The sequence below is a fragment of the Embiotoca jacksoni genome, unplaced genomic scaffold (assembly GCF_022577435.1).
Source record: "Embiotoca jacksoni isolate LCO1_2020_lvr unplaced genomic scaffold, fEmbJac1.0.p SCAF_8, whole genome shotgun sequence".
Lineage (NCBI taxonomy): Eukaryota > Metazoa > Chordata > Actinopteri > Embiotocidae > Embiotoca > Embiotoca jacksoni.
The window spans coordinates 3,577,069-3,599,840 of record NW_027185436.1 but is presented as its reverse complement, the minus strand read 5'-3'; the positions used below and the strand labels follow the sequence as shown (position 1 = coordinate 3,599,840).

At 41.8% G+C, this 22,772-nt stretch overlaps 3 protein-coding genes across 5 annotated transcripts; 1 reads left to right on the top strand and 2 right to left on the bottom strand.

The window, feature by feature from the left end:
- Positions 1 to 100: 100 nt before the first annotated feature.
- Positions 101 to 2,954, bottom strand: ppil3 (peptidylprolyl isomerase (cyclophilin)-like 3). Its single transcript, XM_069178480.1, has 6 exons — positions 2,919 to 2,954; positions 2,602 to 2,676; positions 1,905 to 1,998; positions 1,735 to 1,802; positions 1,517 to 1,635; positions 101 to 576 (listed from the first exon to the last, which is right to left on the bottom strand). Exons 1-6 carry the CDS (start codon positions 2,919 to 2,921, stop codon positions 450 to 452), a joined length of 486 nt encoding a protein of 161 aa, XP_069034581.1. The 5' UTR covers positions 2,922 to 2,954; the 3' UTR covers positions 101 to 449.
- Positions 2,955 to 7,469: 4,515 nt separating this feature from the next.
- Positions 7,470 to 15,258, bottom strand: LOC138191760 (volume-regulated anion channel subunit LRRC8A). 2 transcript variants are annotated; one of them, XM_069138747.1, is made up of 4 exons: positions 15,160 to 15,258; positions 14,488 to 14,612; positions 9,606 to 11,724; positions 7,470 to 9,468 (listed from the first exon to the last, which is right to left on the bottom strand). In XM_069138747.1, the coding sequence occupies exons 3-4, from the start codon at positions 11,715 to 11,717 to the stop codon at positions 9,193 to 9,195; spliced, it is 2,388 nt and encodes a 795-aa protein (XP_068994848.1). In that variant the 5' UTR covers positions 11,718 to 11,724; positions 14,488 to 14,612; positions 15,160 to 15,258; the 3' UTR covers positions 7,470 to 9,192. The 2 variants fall into 2 exon arrangements, with proteins under 2 accessions (XP_068994848.1, XP_068994849.1); XM_069138748.1 differs by lacking the exon at positions 15,160 to 15,258 and adding an exon at positions 14,829 to 14,884.
- A 79-nt stretch (positions 15,259 to 15,337) lies between these two features.
- hscb (HscB mitochondrial iron-sulfur cluster cochaperone) lies at positions 15,338 to 22,370 on the top strand. Of its 2 annotated transcripts, none has more exons than XR_011177739.1 (6): positions 15,338 to 15,774; positions 15,897 to 15,993; positions 19,746 to 19,835; positions 19,984 to 20,128; positions 21,850 to 21,971; positions 22,132 to 22,183. XR_011177739.1 is itself a non-coding variant. In XM_069138317.1 (6 exons), exons 1-6 carry the CDS (start codon positions 15,413 to 15,415, stop codon positions 22,224 to 22,226), a joined length of 837 nt encoding a protein of 278 aa, XP_068994418.1. In that variant the 5' UTR covers positions 15,338 to 15,412; the 3' UTR covers positions 22,227 to 22,370. The 2 variants fall into 2 exon arrangements, 1 of the variants encoding a protein (XP_068994418.1); XM_069138317.1 differs by having other exon boundaries at positions 21,924 to 21,971; positions 22,132 to 22,370.
- Positions 22,371 to 22,772: the final 402 nt, after the last annotated feature.

Here is a 22,772-nt window from a genome sequence, read left to right as displayed (position 1 = left end):
TTCCTCTCATTACAAACCAAACCAGACCTCCGGGCTGCTTTCTGACGTACAGACATTACACAACACGCATCTTTTGAAATGATGCTAATCACTGAATATATTAATAATAAAAAAAGAAGAAGTTTATTTAGTACAAAAATGGGCAATTATGGACATAATAAAGGCTGCAACAACATCGGGCATGTTCTCTTTTTTGACTGCATTGTGAATACATGGAAAAGACTTTATACACCGTTACAAAGTTTTTATCACGTCAAGACAGATTTTAAAAAGGGACACCAGCCAAATCTTCAATTTCACTATTATACATAGTAGAGTCCTGTCCATTGTTGATGTCTCAGGTTTATTTCAACCATTTCCCGCCAGATTGTCCAGATTAATTTGAATTTTGGTGGAGCAACACACTGTACCAGTTAAAGGCCGACCTGCATATTTAAAGTGGAAGTCGACTATCCGGCAAAAGGGTTCGCGTGAAGCGTCACGTCTTTTATGCGGCTTTCAGTTATTGGTCTGAAGGTCTTTTCATTCACGGGCAGCTTCTCCAGTTCATCCAGAGTTTCCAAGCCATCGATGATCCTACATGTCAGAGACAGAGAGACAGAGAGAGACAGACAGAGACAGAGAGAGAGATACGAGGCGGTCACTTCGGATGTATGGAGTTGCTACGGAGGCCCTGAGGGGTCACCGCAAGGTTTTTTTTTTTTTTTTAGGTCGATATCTTGCGTTACTTTTCTTCTCCCAGTCCTTCTGAGCCAGATGTCTGTTTCCGCTCCGCTGCTCCCAGCGTGGATTAACTCATTGAATTTCACATCGAACTGGGCGTTAAGAATGCCGATACACCGCTGCTCCTCCACGGGCATCGTCATGTAACTAGTGAAGGTAAACCTAAAAGAATTCTTGGATCAGCAGGTCTCTCCGGGACGAAGCAGCGCGGTAACGTGCAGAACGCTGCCCGCGTCATTCGGGACCGGCTACCGTACGTCAGCAGCTCCCTCGCTGAGACACGCCGCCACTCCCGTTACGACTGCAGCCTCGGGACGGATGCGTTTGGTTGTCGCCATTTTAGTTTTGAATGGTTGCACCACACACGATCGTAGAGCAGACTCAAACAGAGAGACGGATCCGCAGCGCGGTAGACCGAACCGCAGCAGCCGTCACAGCGGGCGGAGCAGCTGCGGCTCGACGCTGTCGGCCTTTTGAGGCGAGCGGGCGCCGAACGCCTCGTGTAAAGAGTCGCTTCGTCTCTGGTGTCCGCAGACCGTCTCCTCCGACTGTTACAGCTGAACTGGACCGACACACCAGCTGCTCACGTGGAGATCAGCAGAGTGCAAACAGACATCCGTCTCAGAGCGCAGGAGAAAGACAAGTATCGCCAAAGAGTCCTCAAAAAGAATCCATAGATTCTTGTCAGTTATATATGAAGCAAGATATAAATATATATATATATAAAAAAAAAATCATGATTCCCTTCTAACACAATCATACACTTGTTTACTGGCATGTGTAAGCTGCGTACTTTCCAAACACAGTGTACTTCATGTCCAGGTGAGGCTGTTTGGCATACGTGAAGAAGAACTGGGAGCCGTTGGTGTTGGGGCCGTTGTTCGCCATGGAAACCACTCCTCTCACATTATGCTGAAATAAAAAAAAAACAAAAAACAGCACGACGGTGACAGCGGCCAGAACTTCAAAATGATTCGCATCAAAACAAATGAACCGGTAGGATTTACTCACTTTCAAGTGCTCACTGAATTCGTCGTCGAAGTTGCGTCCCCATATACTAGTTCCTCCTTTTCCTGTTCCTGTAGTCACAATACGAAGACGTAGAGAACAGGAGGTGAACGCGGGAGCTTTGACAAACTGATCTCATGCAGCAGCAGCAGCAGCAGCAGCAGCCTGGTTACCTGTCGGGTCTCCAGTCTGAACCATGAAGCCTTTTATATTTCGATGGAAGATGCAACCGTTGTAGAAGCCACCGGCACACAAAGCCAGAAAGTTCTGTGACGGGGAAATATATCGGTAGTTTGAGAATGACCCAATTATTACATCATCACAATTATTACATCATCACCCGACCACATTTATTCTGCGTAATCGTTTCCGTTGATCAGCTGGATGAAACTTAACAAAAGTGTCACATATCCATCATTATTTCCACGAGGTTTGAGCTTTGACTTTTTGAATGACGTCATCTTCCATCTTTGTATTTCTCAAAAATTGTGGATTAATTTTCAGGGTTTTTAATGCGGTTTTTTTTGTGGTAAAACTGCAGGAATTAGCAAAAAATTGCAAGTCAAGCAATTTTTTTTAAAAATTTGATTCCAACTATTACCTAATTAAGAGTCACATATAATCCCATCCTGATAATAAGCGTGCTGCACCTCAGACATATTTGTTTTGTTCTCATCTTTTCTGTATATTTTTTTTAAAAATTAGAGAACAATGGGGCTCAAACTTACAACAAATGTATGAAAGTGATGTGGATTTACAAAACTAAAGTCTGTGCATGTAGGACATTTAACAACAAACAAACAAACAAACAAACAAACAGCAGCTCTAATTCGCCTCCTTTCAAAGTGGATGTTTGTGTCGTAAACTCACCTCGCATGCTTTCGGTGTTCGCTCACAGAACAACTCGATTTTAATGTCTCCGAGGTCTGTGTGAAAGGTGACCGCCTGGGAAGTTACAGGGGAAAAGAAAACACCATTAAAGAGCTCAAACCTTCAGGAGCAGTGATCCTCGCTTCGCCTGGTGGAGCGGACGAGCACATTTTACCGTAATACGAGTAGTTAGGTAACTAGATCTGAGCAGGACGAGTCCCGTTGAACCACGACATGTATTAACAATGTCTTGTTTTTGTTTGTTTTTCTATTATATTTAAATACAACCTGCTGGAAAAATCGACAATCAAATATACCATTTCAAACGTTGCGTCGGTGACCAAGTGTGTCGGACAAAGATGTCCGTCTGGGGACGGTTACCCAGCGTTCAATGGTTCCGCGAGGAATTCAAACACACGTAACACAGCGACATGAAACTGGCTTTTAGTCACCATGATGCTGTGTGTGTGTGTGTGTGTGTGTGTGTGTGTGTGTGACGCTGGAAAGCATCTTTTTTTTAGGTCGTTGTAAAGATTTGAACGTTTGGTTCGCACTCAGTGATGTGAAAAGCCGTCTTTACAGTGTACCCAGGATGCTGCTGAGAAGTGGACAGATACGAAAGAGCTTCTTGGCTCCTAAACCTCAATCACTGCCTCAAAGCCCTCTCTGCTAATACGGCCGGATTAGTTTTGGATTTGTGTTTGGTTTAGTAATCTCAGTTCAGTAATTTATTGATGAATAATCCCCAAAAACAGAGTGAAGCCTTAAAACTAGATCTAACAAGATGGTGCCTCAACTTCAGGTGGGACATGAGTCCTCTGTCATGTCAGGAGGATTTCAGATTAAGAAGTAAATTGTCTCAATTAAAGACAATTCAGAGATCATCCGGTTTGGTGTTTTGCATGTTCCCTGTGCAGGTGTTGATCTGTGAAACGCACAATAACGTCCATATGAGCAGTGATGGAAAGGAGCCAAACTATTTCCTCATCTATGGTGGTAATTGTACTTTATTTGAATATTTCCATTAGATGCTACTTTACACTTCCATTCGGCTACATTTCTGAGGTAAATATTGAACTTTTTACTCCACTACATTTATTTGACAGCTTTAGTCGCTCTTAAAATGAAGATTTGACACAATGGAGAATATGACAAGCTTTTAAAATATAGCTTAACACATTGTCAAAGATGTCAAACCAGTTGTTCCCAACCTTTTCGTCTTTTGATGTCTCCGTCTGACAGCTTCGCCAGTGATTTTTTTTTTTTTCCCCACACTGCTTCATTTCAGTGAATCTTCAAATGATCCACATATCTGTCCAAAAAACAAAAGGTAAGAGGAAAAAGTCCAGAAACTAAAAATAAGATTTGTGGATCAGAATTTAGTTTCTTTCGTCTTTCCTCTCCCAGTAATCATCCGACAACCCCTCACATGTATTTGTCCCCGGACATAAAGTAGTTCAAACTAGCTCCACCTTCAGTAGCTCCAACAGTAACACACTGATGCTTTAATAATCGAATGATGTATAATAAATCAGAGGGAACAAACCAGGACTGACTTCAACACTTTAACCCCATGTTGCTGCGAATATTTCTATGCTTTTAACTTAAATATCTTTTTTCATGCAGGACTAGTTTCCTGTAATGGAGCATTTTTTTTACATTGTTGTTTTGATACTTTCACTTCTTCCATCACCTCAAATAAGTTCCTGAAACCTGAATCAGCATTTCGATCGCCACAGCGACCGATCTTTCCTACGGCACCTGGACAGATGACAGAAGGAGGCGGCAGAGGTGGTCGACCAAGTTTATTTGATTTTTCACATGGTGCACAAGAGATGAGGAGACACGTTCAAACCGAACACCCACTCACTGCTGCATGCTTCACGTCAGCGCTGTTGCATTCATGATTCTCCTTTTCATGAGAAAAACATTTGGCAAAAAAAAAAAAACACTGCACGAAACCAAATGTGTCACTTAGTGTAAGTGTGTGTGCGGTGGGGGAGGGAGGGGGAGGGAGGAGGGGGTTGTACCCAAAGTAATGATTTCAAGAGGACAAAAAAAAACAAAAAAAAACATGGAAATAAAGGGTGCGAGAGTCCCATCATGCAAACATACACAGTCACACACTTCACGTGTGTTCCTCACAATGAAGACACAATTCTGACGCGACACAGCTCGATTGACACATGGGTCAGTGACAAAAAAACACAGACTCAAGGTTAAACCAAGCGGCTTCTCTTTAAAAACACATGTTGTTTTAAACCAGCAGTCAATATTAAATAAACCAAACGAGAAAAGAATGTATAGAAAAACATAAAAATGTTATCACAACTGTTTAAATTAATCAAAACACCAGATGTCATAAAAAAAAAAAAAAAATAAAAAAAATAAAAAAAATAGGCAATCAACTCAAAATAAACAAGTGAGTACTAGCTGGTTTCCTGAGAAGTTCAGTTATAATAATACTAATAGCTGTCAAACTGGGAACGATAACATGAGTCCAATAATTAAAAAAAGGAGGGGGGAAAAAACAAACATGAACAATGAGAGAAGACCTAATCTATGATACCACTTTACTAGCAACCTACGCTATGCATGTTTTAAGTACTGACCGCAATATTATACACGAGGTTCTCTGATGTCACTCTTAATTAGAGCAGCTGATTGTCTTTATCGGAGGCGTATTGCTGATGTGTTCTGGGCTTCATTTCAAACGCTCCACTTAAAAGTAAAAGACCAAACTCGATTGGATTTTCTCGTTCTAACAAAGAAAACCTTACAATCCCATTTTAATCTCACGGCTGGCAGTCATTCAATGGAACCTCCCCATTCTGGAAAAAACAAACAAAACAAAACATGCAGAACATGTGTTGTATACAGGAAGTTGTATTTCATTATCTGCAGTTGTAACTTGCTTTGTGGGGGGGAGGTGCTGTGGTGCAAAAGCATTCTTTAAAACCAAAGAAAAAAAAAATCTCCTCTCATTTAGTTCAACTTCTCATCATGCCCGTGACAAAAGGAATGCCGATGCACATGAAGAACTACACCACTACTGACCTTTAGATAGCTTAGATAAAGGCGATATTGCACATTATAGCATAGTCAAACGTGTCACCGTGTAGATGCACATAGCTTAAACTACTTCTGTAATTTTCAACCAAGTTAAAATAGTGTTTATTGCTACTTTCCAAGTTGTCTTACACGTATGTTTATTAGAACATAAACTGATCTATTTTCTTCTGGGGGTAAACACAAGAACCCCGGTTGTGTGCTGTGCTGTGTCAGAGCTGTACATTGATCTGGAATTCAACATTTTTACCATCATTTTTCTTCCTGTGGCAAAACACAGAAAAAGTCACTCTCAGGGAAAAAAAAGAAAAGAAAAGAAAAGCTTTTTCCTCTTCAGATGAAAAATTAAGAATGATGAAAAAAACAACAACAACAACCTACAATTAGGAGACACAACTTTTGATGAGCTAAGAAACTTCTGACTGACTAGATGCTGTTAAACATGCTTGCTTCGAGGCAGAAACTCAATGTTTAAGTATCTCATTGATACAATTTAGTAAACCAAAATTCAAAGTATTTTTTGGCTTTTGATATATTGTTTAAAATCATTTCCAGCATTTCATCTTTTTTTTTTTCCCTGGAAGGGAAAGTTTCTGCAAGTGTTGCGTTGGCTCCTACAACACAGACACACACCAAAAAAAACAACAACACTTTCATTCCCAAAATGAGTTGAACCCAACTTCTAGAAGACTGCTGGAATTATGTTGGATAAATGACATCATTCCCTCCCGTCTGACCTTTATACTGTGTAGCAGTTGTCCACACTGCAATGCAACACTTGTTCGGAGAGTAAAACCTGCACTCAAGTAGCTCTGCGTAAAAAAAGAAAGTTAGCTCAGTCAGTGTCACAAGGTGAGCTGACAACACAAACGATGCTCTCATCCATCACTTTAACACTGAATATCTTGAATATTAATGGTCACGTGTGAAACGTCCACAGGAAGTGATGTAATAAAACGGGAAAAAAAAAGAAAAAAAGAAAGAAAACAAACGGCAGAGCTGTCCTGATGCTGCTGTTTGTCATTCGGGGCCGAGCGCGTCTGGTGCAGCTCGAAGGACATTGAACTGCATCAAAAGATGTTCAAGGGGTACAATATTCATGTTTATCTCTACGGGTGCTACGACAAAAAGAAAAATCCATAACTGAAAGGAGAAAAATCAAAGTTAAGGCAACAAATCTGACAGACATGGCTTTTCTCAAAACAATGAAACTCCAAAATCTCTCCTCCTACAGACAAATTCATTGACTTTTTTTTTTTTCTTCTTTTTTTTTTTTCATTAAATGGAATGCAGCTTATTTTTGTGTTTTTGTGGTTTGTTTACATAAGCAAAAAAATACAAAAAATTACAAACTCGTGCAGTCGAAAATGTAGCAATTCAAACTTTTGACATCAAAGATGGCTGCTGTCTCACACGGAGGTGAGGAGTGCTCAGCGTTTGGAGTCCTGCCGTTCAGCAGGATGAGAGTTACGGAGTAAACATCTTAAAACGAGCTTCTAATGACGAGATGACGTGAACACGAGGCCGAGCGCTCAGAAAACACATCTGTTGACGTGACGTGCCCGTGACTGTAGACGACACCGCTCAGCTGTCGGGGCAAACGACCGGACCCGGTGGTCGCTTTCATGTCCACCACTTTGACCCGGTGAACCCCTCTGGTGAGTGGTAAGTGTCCACCTTTGTTTCAGACTTATTGCCGACACTCGGAGGATCCGTTTTAATGTCAGCAGCGTGTGCACGAACTGAATCAGAATCCGTATGATGCAAACATGACTCGTCCCCCCCCCCCACCCCCCCATTTGTTCATTTTTGTGCAATCCATTGCAAAGAAATTATAGAACAATGCAGTGTGACCATGAAATAGATTTTGCTCATTTCCCACTGAGAAGTATACTAGCAGTAAGGGCTGGGTATCCTCATGAGATGCTTCACTAATGTAATTGTAATGCTGCTCCAGTGAGTAGCATTCAGTAGAACAATCACTTTTCCTAAAGTGCTCAGTCAAACACACGTTTCCCTAAAAGAAGCCTCCCAGCCGTCCTCTCTGCTGAACTACGCCGAGAGCGACTGAGATACCGGCCGGCTGATTTTAGTGACCGATATCGGCCGATCACAGATGTATCATACTGGCATGTATTTTGGCCAATATGCACTGGTGTGATTATTATTATTCTTTTTTTTTAACCTTTAAAAGATGTAAATTAGAAACTGTTCTATTTGTGTGTGTGTGTTTTTTTTTTTTGTATAGTTCCCAGTGAAGTTTAGTTTCAGTGCACTGATGTCAGTGTGGACAACAAATTGTAAAATATCCTCTTGTGTTAAAAGTGTTTAATAACCACATCTGAGGGATAACTGCATAAAATGCATGTTAATATATACTGTATTTATAGTATATATATTTAGAATATTGGCCGATATCGGAATATTTGTGTCCACTATCCTCAGTATTTGCCCCAAAATCCAGTATTAGTCAGGCTTTAAAAACAAACTCAGCACAATCTCTAGTTTAACATCACACGTTGTTCTGCTGATTAAAAAACAAATCCATTAACCTCTACAGCACCTTCAGACACAAAGATCTCAGACTCTACCACCTTTCTTGACATCACTCATCAGTAGTTATTCCTGATTTGTGATTTCATGTCACACTTTCAACATTTTGAAATCAATGTCAAAGCCAGCCCATATGAAGGTATTTGAAGGGGGAACAACGGCCGTTGCTGGACTACAGATTGAGCCATTTAACAGCAGCTTCAATGGCAAAATGTACTGGACTGCTAACTTGACTTAACAGTGCGCTCGTGATTGGTAATGTAATTCCCTATACTGCGTAGAAAACGAGATCTGATGACCCGATCAGATGAACAGTCAAATATTGCAAGAAAACTTTTGTTTAAATTTTCTAAACAAAATACAAAAATAGTTGACTTCTAACCTTCCCGATTCCAGAATGAATTCCTTTGTATGTTATGAGTCGAGAGTTTGATAAAAGCTCAAAACAACGAACGATATAATATGAAGGTTACTCGTTGATTATTATCCGTACACAGAAATAAAGCGGGCGGGTCGGAGGGATCTGGATTAAACAACAACCTGACGTTTTCAGTATTGAACTTGAGTCTACGTCTGTTTTTAGTAAAGTTGGCCCACAGTTTTGCATACTTTGACTTCTAGACCATAAATGAGAAACATAAAATGTAAACACATGATTCTGATCACAATGGCACTGCTACATAATTGCTAAAAAGCATCACTACTGGGTTATAATGTAAAGGCCTGAGAAGTTGTTTGTAAAGGAATACAAAAAAAATCAAAAGGACTAAGAGAACAACCAGAAGCTGCCAGAATCAGTGTTTTGGTTCTGCCAAAGTGGCGCCGCTTCTCGATACCCAACCTTACTGGCAGTACACCGCAGCAGGACGGCGACCTGCTTCAGGAAGCCTCTGGGACACCGTGGACGCTCCTCCTGTGTCCGGACCCACTCGGTCAGCGTCTGCTCTTACTTCACGCGCACAGACCTGTTCAAGCTTGTTCTTTGTCAGCCTTCCACAGCTGCTCCTTCACCTCCGTGGGCAGCGTGTTGAACAAGTCCTCCTCCACGACAAGACCGGTTCTCTTCAGCTGTCGGCACTCTCCCAGCTCCACGGGAAGACCTTCCAGACGGTTTCCTCTGAGCTCCAGCTGCGTGAGTGCGGTCAGCTCTCCGAACCGAGACGGCAGAGACTGCAGACAATTGTTCCCCAAGTTCAAAGTGCGGAGCTTCTTGCACTGGAAAAGCTCATTGGGCAGGCTCTCGATCTGCATTTTGAGGCGCGGAGGGTGATGTGACGGGGAGAAAATGGAGAGATTAGTTTGTAATTCAAGCATTTTCAGCAAAGGATAAAGGGCAACATCCAACGTACAATCAAACGAAATAATAGTGCAAAAGTACTCACCCTGTTGGCTGTTACTGCCAAGTACTGAAGATTCTGGAGGAAGCCGATGTCTGTTGGGATGTAGGTCAGGTTGTTATGGCTGAGGTCCAAGAAGCGCAGCTTGCGGCAATAAAACAGCTGGCTGGGGATCTTCTCGATCTTGTTTCTGTTCAGGTACAACTTCTCCAGGTTGGTCAGGGTGCCGATCTGAATAGGAATGTAGGCAATCTGGTTGTACCAGAGCTTAAGGCAGACCAGCCGGTGAAGGTGCTGAAAGCTGATGATCTCCTCGATGGTCTTCAGGTTGTTGTCCTTCAGGTCGATCTCCTGCAAGTTGTGCAAACTGAAGATGGAGTGCGGTATGCGCTCTAGATCACAGCGAATGAGCTCTAGTTCTGTCAGGTTCACCATCTTCTTCAGGCTATTCAGCACCATCAGCTTGGTGCCTTCGTTATTTACGGAAAGCTTCTGGAGGTGCATGCCCACATCGGTCACCACTTGAGGTAGCTTGGTGAGATTGCTCTTCAGACGAAGAACTTTGAGCCTCTTGAGCTCCCGGAGCCCATCGATGACAATGTAACGGTTGTTCTCAGCGCTGAGATTCCCCGTCAGATGAAGCTCGCTGAGGTTCTTCAAACTGTAAATCCATAAGGGAATTTCCTTGATGTCAGTGAACTTGATGTGCAGAGACTTCAAGTTCTCACGCAGAAAAGCCAAAGCCGGAGCCTCGATTTTGGCCGGGGTGTGATAGAGCCACATCTCTCGCAGGTTGACCAGCTGGGCGATGATCGGGGGAATAGTGACATCCGGGATTAACTCCAGTTTGAGAACCTCCAGCTCCATCAGATCAAACACTGTGTCTGGAATGCCGCTCAGCATGAAAAGGTGCAACTCCAGCTTCTCCTGAGAGTTCTTGGTGATCCTCTGCCGGAGCTTGTCCAGTGTCCACTCGTTGTTGAGGTTGAGCTGCCTCAGCTTATTTTCGCTCACCTCTGAGAGGAACACGGCAAAGCGTTTGGAGTACAGAGGGTCATACTGATCTATCATGTGCAACATGAACGCAAAGTCATTCTTCACATCAGGTATGTCACTGTAGCTGCTCTCCTCCCGAATAGACTCGAAGGAGTACTTCTTCAGAGAGCGCCGGAGCATCCAGCAGAGCGTGTACATGCAGATCAAACCATACACCACCACTAAACTAATGTAGAAACAGGCTAAGATTTTAAAAAGCGTCGCCAGTGGGTGAGCACAACGGTACACGCTGTAGCCCGTCAGGCTCTCTATATTTACAGAACAGTCAACACTGAATTTAATATCGTGTACATAATACCCTGTGTAGCAGATTATCAAAATAAACTTGATGACTTTGATAATAGTCTGACGGATGTACAGTCTGTACACAATGTCTCCTTCTTCCACGTGTATACGAAACTTCTTCACTTTTTCAAACAGAGCTTTCGCCTGTTCTCCCTCCTTCTTGTCCAAAACTCCTGTTTCTGTTCGATCTACGATGCCCTGCTCAAAGCGGGTCTTTGTCCTTTGGAGCATTGGGACACTTGCTTCGACGTCCTCGCTGATCACGGACTCCTTGTGGTCCATTGAACCGTTCATTTTCATTGGCTTTGGGTCACTTTCTTCAACCACTGTCTCTGAAAGCGCCCTGGTTGTCCACGGGGAGTCGAAGCATTTCAGCAAGATAGATACAAAGTGCTCTAGTTTGGAGCTAGTCCGAGGAAACTTAAACCAAAAGTTGCTGCAAGCGAGGAAAATGAGGGTGTGGAGTAATACTAGGTAGGGGAAATACTTGGCAAACCAGTGCAATCTGTTTTCATAGCACACGGCGTCAACATAGTTGTACTGGTGGCGGTCCAGATCGTACTGGATCCCTTTGGGCTCCAGAAACAACGACGTGGGATTAGTTGAACTGAAGTTCTTCTTGCAGGTCTCGTTGACCACCCACTTGCAGGGGAGGCAGATCATCTTGTCCTGGGTGACCTGCAGCGTCCCTCCGAACACAGAAATCATGAGCATAACAATGGAGATGTAGTCGGTGAACACATCCCACCATGGTTTCAGGATGCGATACGCAGGCTGCGTGTCCACAAAGTACCGCAGCTCAGTGATAGGGATCATGGTTTATCTGTGGGGGGAAAGCAGAGTTAAAAGATGTAATCGGAATGTGTGCAGTGATTTATTGAATTAAATAGCCAATCAAAAAAAACTGACCAGACATGGCTTTCTGCAAAGTGAAGAACAAAAAGCTCCTTCCCACACAATACCTGAACCACCACACAATACCGCCCCAACAGATCGATAGTACAAAGCAGACTAACAAGGTCACACATCACAACAGTCCTGATGGTTCATTTGAAGGCTGATGGCAGTAACGAAATAGAGATTGCGACCAATCATTTATTGTTTGTCTTCACTGAGTGGGCTACCATGTTATTGATTTAACTATTGTTAAATAAGCTCAATTAATCTCAAAAGGAGTGTCATACTGACCATTGCATTTCAAATGTTATGGCCAAATGGAAAACCAGCCATCGATATAATATTAAGTCAGTTCGTCTGCTTTTTAATTAGCTCCCCACAAGATTTAGGTGAAGAATTAATGGACTGGCCCCATTAAAAAAAAAAAAAAAAAAAAAAAAAAAAAAAGACAGATAACATCCAGGCGAAGAGACAGCTGTCTTGAATATGTATGCAGGCTATAAAGATAACAAATGAGCAAATTAAGATCACAATAATTTCACACTGGCTTAATCTTGAAAAGGCCTTCACGTCTGATTGTCATCAGCAGCCTAATTAGCAAGGAGAGATGAATTCCATCTTTCCCTTTTGATGCTGATTAGAACACTTCATCTTAAAACTTTGACTTTTCTAATATACTGATACTTTAGGAAAATTGTAAGGCTGCGAAACAGCGACAAAGGCACAATAACACAGATCAGTCATATGTATTTGGATAATAACCCGTGTTAGTAGTTGCGCTTACACCGATCAAGACTACTGAATAGATTCATCACTGCTGGAGAGGGCTAGTTTGCTGATACAGTGATTCGTAGGTGGAGACAATATGTTGACCATCAAATAGGGATCCGTCCCTTTCACACGTATGTTGGGTGGACAAGGCTGCAAATCCAAGACTGCTTTAAAGCAAAAAGGCATAAGTGCAATGGTGCGCAGTTTGTCAGGTATCCAATTCGTTGAATTAATCCAAACTACACTTTTCCTATTATATGGTATGATGAGAGGTATTAACATTGTAAACCAAACTTGCATTCACCATAATGAAGGTGTTAATCCACTGCTCGCTGGATATAAATATTTCCACGCGATCTCAATCTACACCCGACATGCAGACAGCAGGATGCAGTAACGTTGTTTCTCCAAGCTGATGGCGCGACATGCAGCCAGATGCGACGTAACTTGAATGAAACAATAGATAAAAATCCTCTTGATGAAATTTAAAAAAAACAAAACAAAAAAAAAAAGCAGTTTTACTTACAAATCCACAGTGTGAAACACACCAGTTACTCCATACATAAAAAGTCAAGCGCGATCCACGACTCCTCGGCTTCACCTCGGCTGCACACCGGAGCCAGAGAAAGCCCTCCAAATTAACCTCTCGCCTCGTGCGAGTGCGCCACACCCAGCGAGCGAGCTGGAGGAGTCGCCCTTCTGAAGATGAGGTTCCGTTTTGGCTTGTTTAACCCAAACAACACGAGCTCCAGAGGAGCCACGTTGCTCCCCTGCTCTCTATTCTTAGCCATTTCCGTTAATAATACCCAGAGTATTGTCTGCGGGGGCCTTGAGAAGCACCTCCCTCGACCTTCAGGAGGAGATCCTGTTTACCTTGTGGAAGCTGCTGTCTCCAACCAGTGTCTCTCTGGAATACTTTACCGTCACCTTTTACACCCCCCACCCCCCACCCCCAAAACACACACACACACACACACACACACACACACACACACACACACACACACAACAAGAATCAAGAGTTGGCATTCGTCGCAGCTTGTACTTTGTGAGGAAACTGTAAAGACGAGGAGCAGAGACGCCTTGTCTGACCTTTGGACAAATAAGCATATTTACACTGGCTCCAGTTCAGAGACACGTCCACACACCAAGAGACTCCTCCACAGTGTGAAGGGACAGATGATGGGGACAGATGATGGGGACAAGATGATGGAGACAGATGATGGAGACAGATGATGGGGACATGATGATGGAGACAGATGATGGAGACAGATGATGGGGACAAGATGATGGAGACAGATGATGGGGACAGATGATGGGGACAGATGATGGAGACAAGATGATGGGGACAGATGATGGGGACAAGATGATGGGGACAGATGATGGAGACAGATGATGGGGACAAGATGATGGGGACAAGATGATGGGGACAAGATGATGGAGATAGATGATGGGGACAGATGATGGGGACAGATGATGGAGACAAGATGATGGGGACAGATGATGGAGACAGATGATGGGGACAGATGATGGGGACAGATGATGGAGACAGATGATGGGGACAAGATGATGGAGACAGATGATGGAGACAGATGATGGGGACAGATGATGGGGACAGATGATGGAGACAGATGATGGAGACAGATGATGGGGACAAGATGATGGGGACAAGATGATGGAGACAGATGATGGGGACAGATGATGGGGACAAGATGATGGAGACAGATGATGGAGACAAGATGATGGAGACAGATGATGGGGACAAGATGATGGGGACAAGATGATGGAGATAGATGATGGGGACAGATGATGGAGACAGATGATGGGGACAGATGATGGAGACAAGATGATGGAGACAGATGATGGGGACAGATGATGGAGACAGATGATGGGGACCGATGATGGAGCTCAGTCTCACCGGTTTGGAGGTGTTATCTGTGCTCCGGTGCCCGATGATGTCCCTGGTGGACCAGCCACTCTCTGTGGATCCAGACCTCTCCGTGGACCATCGTCCCTCTCGGCGTCATGTCGTTGAATAAAGATCTAAAACAAAGAGACATTCAGGGATGTAAATGTGGTTTCTGTCCTTTAAAGACGTCTAAGAAAAAAAAAGTTTGAACATCGCTTCAACATAAACACGTCGCGGGTCGAGGCTCGTGTTATTAAAGGTGTTTGACACGTCGAAGTCTTTGTTGTTGTTGTTGTTGTTTATTAAACTTAGACGAAGTCTTTGTTGTTGTTTATTAAACTGACTCGCACCGTTAGCACGTCTTTGTCATGCGGCTAGGTTAGCCGAGCTTCTTCACACAAAGTTAAAGCAGGGCGGGTTTTCCTTCTGTGTCATTGAACAACGCGACAGACTCAGTACGGATGAAGGACGACCCTCCGACCACACAACCAGACCGGTGTTGTTGTTGTTGTTGTTGTTGTTGAACATGTCGCTAAACTAACCTCCGCTGCTACTAGCTACTGAGCTAACCGGTTCTTTCTGTCATCGGAAGTTTTACGTCCCGGGAAACGTTTCACTGAAACAACGACGGTGGTTCGCTTTGTTAACAAGCATTCAAATGGACAGGGTGCTCACACTTACTTCGTATGATGTACCGCGTTCAAAACTAACGTCACTTAAATGTGAATCGTCGCTCGTAAATTGGGTTTGCGGCTGCTAGCTGTTGTGTTTGCCAGCCGCTCTGTCGACACGCCGCCAGGCCGACAGGGGGCGCTGCGGCGGGCGGGCGCTCGTCTTCCTTTTGCTTTTCCGGGAAAAAGGGGGTGATGTTCATGTTTGGACCAGCAGCCTGTTAGTTCTCGTGCTGTTAGTTCTTCAACAACAGCAGGCAGAAATGTTTTCAGTGAGCAGTTTACGGACCGTCTTCCGGGCTGCTCCGCAGCCACGCTGGCTGGTGACGAACCGCCTGTCTGGGTCTGCAGCTGTTTCATGTTCTGCTCACTGTGTGTCCACCAGCGTCCTCAAGAAGGACACATGGGACAGCAACTTCAACTTCAGAGCATTGGGAAAGGAAAGAGAGCTGTTTATCTCCACTAAACAAGTCTGTTCACGCAGGGATTTATGTACAAGTCAAGTAAAACTGAGCTGCTGGAAGTGTCAGCAGGCTCTTGACCAAACACCTTCATTCTTCTGCATGTCATGCAAAGTAGTCCAACCCCCTGAAGAGGGGATATCCTTCTTCCAGATCATGGATTGGTGAGTATCGTGCATCCCTAATTTTTTTTTTTAAATCTATATAAACATTGTTTAATTTCAATTTAAATCAGTCTGTGAGTAGAACTTTTCACGTTACCACTGTGTTGCCTTTTTTTTTTCAGTGACTACACTTTCACACTGGACACACAAAAGCTGCAGAAAAGATATTTGCAGCTCCAGAGGTCTCTTCATCCCGACAACTTCAGCCAGAACTCTGTGGTAGGCAGGGGGATGTACGGGGAATGGAGATCAGCTGAGTGAGACGAGTCAGAGGATGCTTTTCTATCCATTAGTCGCACCGTGGCACAGGAAACTAGGTCTGACCCTTTGACTGTGCATTTTTGTTTTGTTAGTATGATTCATTGTGATTTGACCATGAGAATAACTCAGGGAAAACTAAGAGAGATGTGCTTGCTAACAAACATTGACAACTTTAGGCTCTCGTAGGATGGCCTCCCTTATATTAAGTCAAGCAAACAATGTCAAGGCAGGACAAGCAATTCAAGGAGTCAAAAGTATAACAAAAGAGAAGATGACACAGCACTTTGTTGAAGAAATAAATGAAGAAAGACCAGAACAAACTTTGGAAAATAAAACATTAAAAAAAACAAAAACTAGAAATATTGTTGAAATGAATAAGTGGACTTGTATCAGGGGAGGCACAGGTGTATCTAATGACATTAATCATCATGGCTCACTTCCATTAAGTATCCCAAAAGGCAATTTCCTGTAAGCCATGCAGCATGCATAATAACAATACTCTGGAACTGTTTACCTAAGCCTTTATTAATGTAGTTAATTACATCTGTGCTTTCCCTGAAATGACATGTCAAAATGTCTTCTGGGGAAAAGGTCTATTACAAAATCCTGTACACTAAAATCTAAAATAAAGAAAAGACACTGGGCTAAATTACCTCCATTCAAATATTAAAGAATAAAGTGTAATTAAAAACATAAATTGCAAGTTTGGAAAACAAACGTGATGTTTTCAGTATGTGAAAGTCATTATAAGTTCAGTAGAGGTCAAGTAAGCTAAAGTCAAAAGATAGTTCAGTTGTCCTACATGTTTCAAGGCCTCTCATTCTTCATATATTTCATCACTTTTAGAGATGATCTGTGGCATTAACAGCTGATTCACTTGACAAGTTCTAAGGAAGAAATAATGGCTCACCTTTCTGTGTGCCGTTAAAGCTGAAATGCAAACTTTGACTTAAAAGCATACTTGGCCAGAGGAAGAAATGTAAGTCGCACAAATATTAAACCAAAACAAATAGAAAAGGTACATTTAGCAAACTGTGACTATTTGCACTATTGTTTAACCTGCCAAACAGTAGCCTGGTGTTGCCAGACCCGAATTGATGTGAATATATGGCTATGGCCCACCTCATAGGGAATCCTTTCCAGTCATTGTTTCCTTCTGGGTGTAGACTTCAGGTTCATGTTGAAACTATTGGAGCAGCCTTTAACGAATCAGCATTGACCACCCTGCGTACCACCACTGTGCCACCACTGCAACTACATACATTTAGAAAAGAACACTTGACTTCATCGTCATCACACTTAACCATCGACACTGGTCCCTGATTGGTCCGCCCTGCAAATGGACTGAGCAAACGTTAATGCGAACATGGTTTCCAGACTATAATCACATTAAAGACAACTGAAGCTGTGAGCAATAGTAATGGCAGAGTCAGACTAAGAGAACACAAAAATACCCATTATAATCACCCAATGACCGAGGTGACACATACATACATAGAAATAATGTCAAAAACCCAAATATATTCAATTTACTGTCATTACAATCAAATCCTCACATTATGAAAGCTGGAACCAATTGATGTTGAGCAGTTGAATTGAAACATGACAACATGACAACAATGAATGATTGTCAGAACAGTTAGATTATGTTAAACGACTGGTCATTTCAACTCTAGTTTAATATATGGTAGATGTCTACTATGCTGAGTTAAAACTCTATATGCACATATACATTTTACATTAAATTAATGCATTCAAGCTACACTTCAGAACTTTATATATTAACAAGGGCAGGAAAAGGCAACCGTTACTTAAACTCTACTATCACAGCATCACTGAATTTACATATGTCTGTAAGACAGTCTTGGTGAGGAGTTTCATTCAGACTGTAAACAGTAGTCCTACTATTGTAGGACCTTTGACAAGTCAGAGGAAACGATTATATTTCAGACAAAATCAAATATCACTATATTTTTTAACAAATATGTCCATATCGATATTGCAATTATATAGTATGATGACTATTGGCGCTGTCATAAAATATTTACACATATTTTTTTTTTATAGATAATCCTCAGTAATGTGGATATAATAACTAAGTTGGTAAAGGCAAATAATAGAACAGCAAGGGAACTACATCACTTTACTGTAATGCAGCCTTTAAAGTTAGGACAAAACAACACTTATATAATATCACAATATTATCCAAAATTTAAGATGATATTAGGTCTCATGTCACAATATCAATATCATACTAATATATTTCCCAACTCTAGCTTTAGTTTGGTGCCTTCAAATTTGGAGTTTAAAGGATATGGATATTGACCAGGGAGGGAGGTTACAATTAAGACCTATCGAAGTGCTTAATGGGAAATATTACATTACATATGTTTTTGGAGCTTGAACCATAAAACAGTCAAACATTTGTTAACTTAAATCTTAATCTGTTTCTTTCAGAGTTTTCTAACTTTATGGATGTGAAATACTAAATCACTGCACTTCTCTTTTATGTCTTCAATGTAACGTACACAGCAAACTAACAGGACACTAAAGAGCAAGACAGGGAAGAGGTCTGATGATAGTTTATCTACTTGTCTCTGGATGCAGCACTCACTCGCTGATGTTAAGGAAATAAATGCGGTCCTCGCTTCCTCTTGAGTTTTGAATTGTCACTTCTAATTGGAACTCAACACCAGAATTTTGAGAGGAAAAATCGTTTGAGCTATTTGGTCAATCACCTTCAGCCCTCAGCACAGATAGACTGGTTAGATGGTTATATTTTACATAAAACTTTCTACTACTACTGCAGCTTTCACAGAAAGAAATAATACTTGTCCCAGTGCATCTGAGAGGTCTAAAGTGAGGGTTTATAGGTTATTTTACAACGTGGTGAAAAGTGGTACATTTTCTCTCCTGAAGATCATGAAGAAAAATGCACTGCAGTTTAGAAGAATGAGAATTTTGAATACAGGACGAAGAGGAGGTGGATTGCTTTGCACATAATTTATTCCGTACACTCAGGTGGAGAATGTTGTCATAATATGATATGAAAGCTAAACTCATATCCAGCGGAGTGTGAGAGAGGAGGCAGTCTAAATGGTTTGTTCACACACAACCTATCCAATTTTATACTGATTCTGTTTTATTTATCACCACCTCCGGCCATTTTTTCTTAATTAGACATCTTCCAGCCTCAGGGGTCTTCATCATGTATAGAAAACTCATTACTTATACAGGGCTACAAGGTAGCCACCTACTGCATCGGTTGTTATTACAGAAACAGCTTCATACGATGGGCCCCTGGGCCTGAGCTCCACAATATTGATTTTCACAAGAGCTGACAGACCTGATAGCTGCAAAATGTACTGAGATCTGCCAACCATTTCCAAGATATTTTTGTTTTCCTCCCCCCGTCTTGTTTCCATACATCTGTCGTGTCAAACTTACACCTGCATCTCTTGAAGGGTCCCAAACTGCTAGACTACAAAAGAGGAGCTGTATGTCCTGATACCGAGGATTTGGTGTTTAAGATATTGGGATGGCAATACTGTAGCTGAGATGATTTTCACTTATCTGAGTGTGACGTGGAAGTGGATACCGTGAACGTTGGTTCTTCTAGTTGTGTAGCATGTTAGTTAAAAATCTCAGTAACACAGCTTGTTCCTTTTTTCATCATTAGAAGTAAACTAAACAGAACCCTCTTTTCTCAGAGAGAACAGGAGTATTCAGAGAGCCATTCGGCTCTTGTGAACAAAGCATACAAGACGCTGCTTAAGCCTTTGAGTCGTGGTCTTTATATGGTGAGTTTGAACCGCCTGACTTCTAGGATTTTCATAACTGTAAGCTCTGTTTGTCTGACCGCTTGTTCTTCACCATCTGACAGTCGATGGTAGTGACGTGCATTTAAAAGGGCCGTTGAGTTTGATGGACACTTATCGCATGTTTCAGCTGGAGCTGAAGGGGATGCGTCTGGAGGAGGGCACGGACTTGGGAGCTGATTCAGACTTTCTAATGGAGCTGATGGAGATCAATGAAGCCCTTGATGAAGCACAGACTCCAGAAGAAGCCAATAAGATTGGCCAAGACACAAAAGGTAAACAAATATGTCAATATTAAATTGGAAATCCAGTTGAGTGATTTGAGCTGATTGTTGATCATATTGTAACATAGGTGGACAAGTACATGTGATTTCAGATTTCTGTCCCCAAACTTGACAAAATTCTTACAATGAAACAATAAATTAAAAGAAAATCACATTTTGGCTGAAATGCTAACTGGCTGAGCAACAGGTCATTGACCCAAAGCGTGTAATACACTCGTAAGTCCACTCGAAACGATGTCAGTGTTTTTTACCTATCCTACATCTTAACAGTAAGGTGCCTTGGGTTTAGGCACCAAAAAACACAAATTACTTTACATATGTCGCATATGTTACATAAATTAAATACATTACTTTATGTAAGTAACTTACTTAAAAGAAAACCATATTGAATTTTGCTTTCTGAAATGAACACTGGTTTCCTGAGTGGTAATCATCTGTTTGTTCCAATGGCAATGCCACTTGTTGGTTTGTGAACTGACATTTTAAAGCTCTGACTTCAGTATTTTGGTCGTTACCATTTTGCTATTTCAAAACCAGAAGTGACCATATTTGGACAAGCTCAGGAGAAGCAAGTGGTGGATCTGACTTGATCTGACCGGCAACCCGAGGACACGATGCCCCTCCCACCTATAGCGTAAAAACCTGACTGCACCACAGGCCTGTCAATCAAACAGACATGCCCCTAAACTGCCTTTTGACAATATCTAATCATTGATGGGGTTATTTTCAGATGGACCCTTGAAAAACTAATAAGGAGGAGTGATTTTAGTGAATAATTACTTTTGGAAAAAATTACGGAATTTGTGTTTCAGGAGAGAAGTTGAATGGAAGTCGATGGAGTCCGAGCCTTTTGGGAGCTAATCCCGAGAGGCCCTTGTTGGTATTGTACTTTAAGGCACTTCCGCATTGGCCTCCTCACATTTTAGACCTGGAAGCTATGTCCACTTTTATGCCTCCTCCCTATGTGGACTCTTTGTACTTTGTCACATGACCTTTGACTCTCACCACACATGCGTGTACTTTTCACGCCTAGGCGAGGCATGACGTGACACTGACGCGGTATCCTCTAGTGGACTAACAGGTCTGTTGCAGGCTCTGGCATCGTAGCTGGGTTGAGACATGGTCAATTCTTAAAGTCATTCTTAAAATGTAAGATTTAAGGTGAACTGGAGACACCTGTGGTTACCATAGTAACATCAAGTGCACTGTAATACTACAACCAATACTCCTTTAAGAGAAACTCAGAAGTACAACAGAAAAGAAAGTGGTGAACCCATTTACTGTGCAACCAAACAAACCGACATCGTAGATATACATTCGTAGGCAGTTTGGATCAAGGGTCTTAATGACAGACTCCAACACTAACAATGAAAACTACTATATAGAAAGGTAATTACAGAATGGAATTGCATTGAATGAGTAGTATAAAAAAATACGATACAATTACATTAAATATGTAAAGACACTTGGGATTTGTAGAATGGTCGTAATTGTCTACTAATTGGATTAAAAACTTAAGACACACTTATCTGTCTATAAAGTCTGTTCAATTTCCACGTTGTAAACTGAATTATCTCCCTGTTTCCGTGAGCTACATGGGTGCACACTTCAAACTGTTCACGCAGTGGGTACCTTTGATTCGTCTTATGTGGTTTGTTTACTTCAAATCAAGCAGTTGCTCTCAGAGACGAGTGTGCTGTTGATTTTTCTAGGAATGAGAAGCACCATATGAGCCAAGTCTTGTTAACACGTGCAGAACTGGAACTTGTCTCCTCCTCACCTGCAGGGAAACTGGCAGACTTGACGGAGCAGATCGACGCTGCCCTTCGTGAAGGTATGAAATTCACACGTCGTGCTGACACATTGTCTATTCCTCCCACTCAGCCCTTTGTTTGTTTCGTAATCTGGGCTGTAGCTTCCCTTTAAGTCAACGTGTGAGTCATTGATCTAACTTCCTTTTGCACTCTTTTCTTTTCTTTTTTTTTTTTCATCAGGGGAGCTTCAAGTTTCAAAAGCACTGCTCGCCCAAATGAAATACTACGCAAACATCGAGGAGAAAGTGAAGAAAAAACTTTCTGAATTCATGTAATTTTCTCCCTATTTTGTGTCTTTATATTTGATATAACTTTAGAAAGTTTCTCACTTAATTGCACAAAATATTGTATATTACCTTTGGGATTATGTAATTTTAATGTTGAATAATAAAACTTTACTTATAATGTATTATACAGGATTTAATTGATTTGGGATTTATTCTTAATCTGCAATTTTTTTGTTATTTTTTATTAACAACAATATAGATATGTGGCTGTAATTGGATGCATACAATATCTCCCTTGATTCGCACTAATATCACAAGCTTTATCATCTCCACTTCTGTTAATGTGTCATTAAATATGACAGAGCTCTTTTAATTGGCTCTGATTAAAACACGCCTCTGAGTGTTTATATGATTATCCTGCTGATCAGTTCAGCATTTTGTCATGCGTTGCTCACATGCACCCACAGGTCTCCCACTCAGTTCCTCAGGTTACCTTTAGGTGGAGACATTACACCTTGACAATCACCATGCAGAGGAGCATTACATGTTGTACAAACCAGATATGAGACCAGAAGGAAATCCTTAATTGAGGTA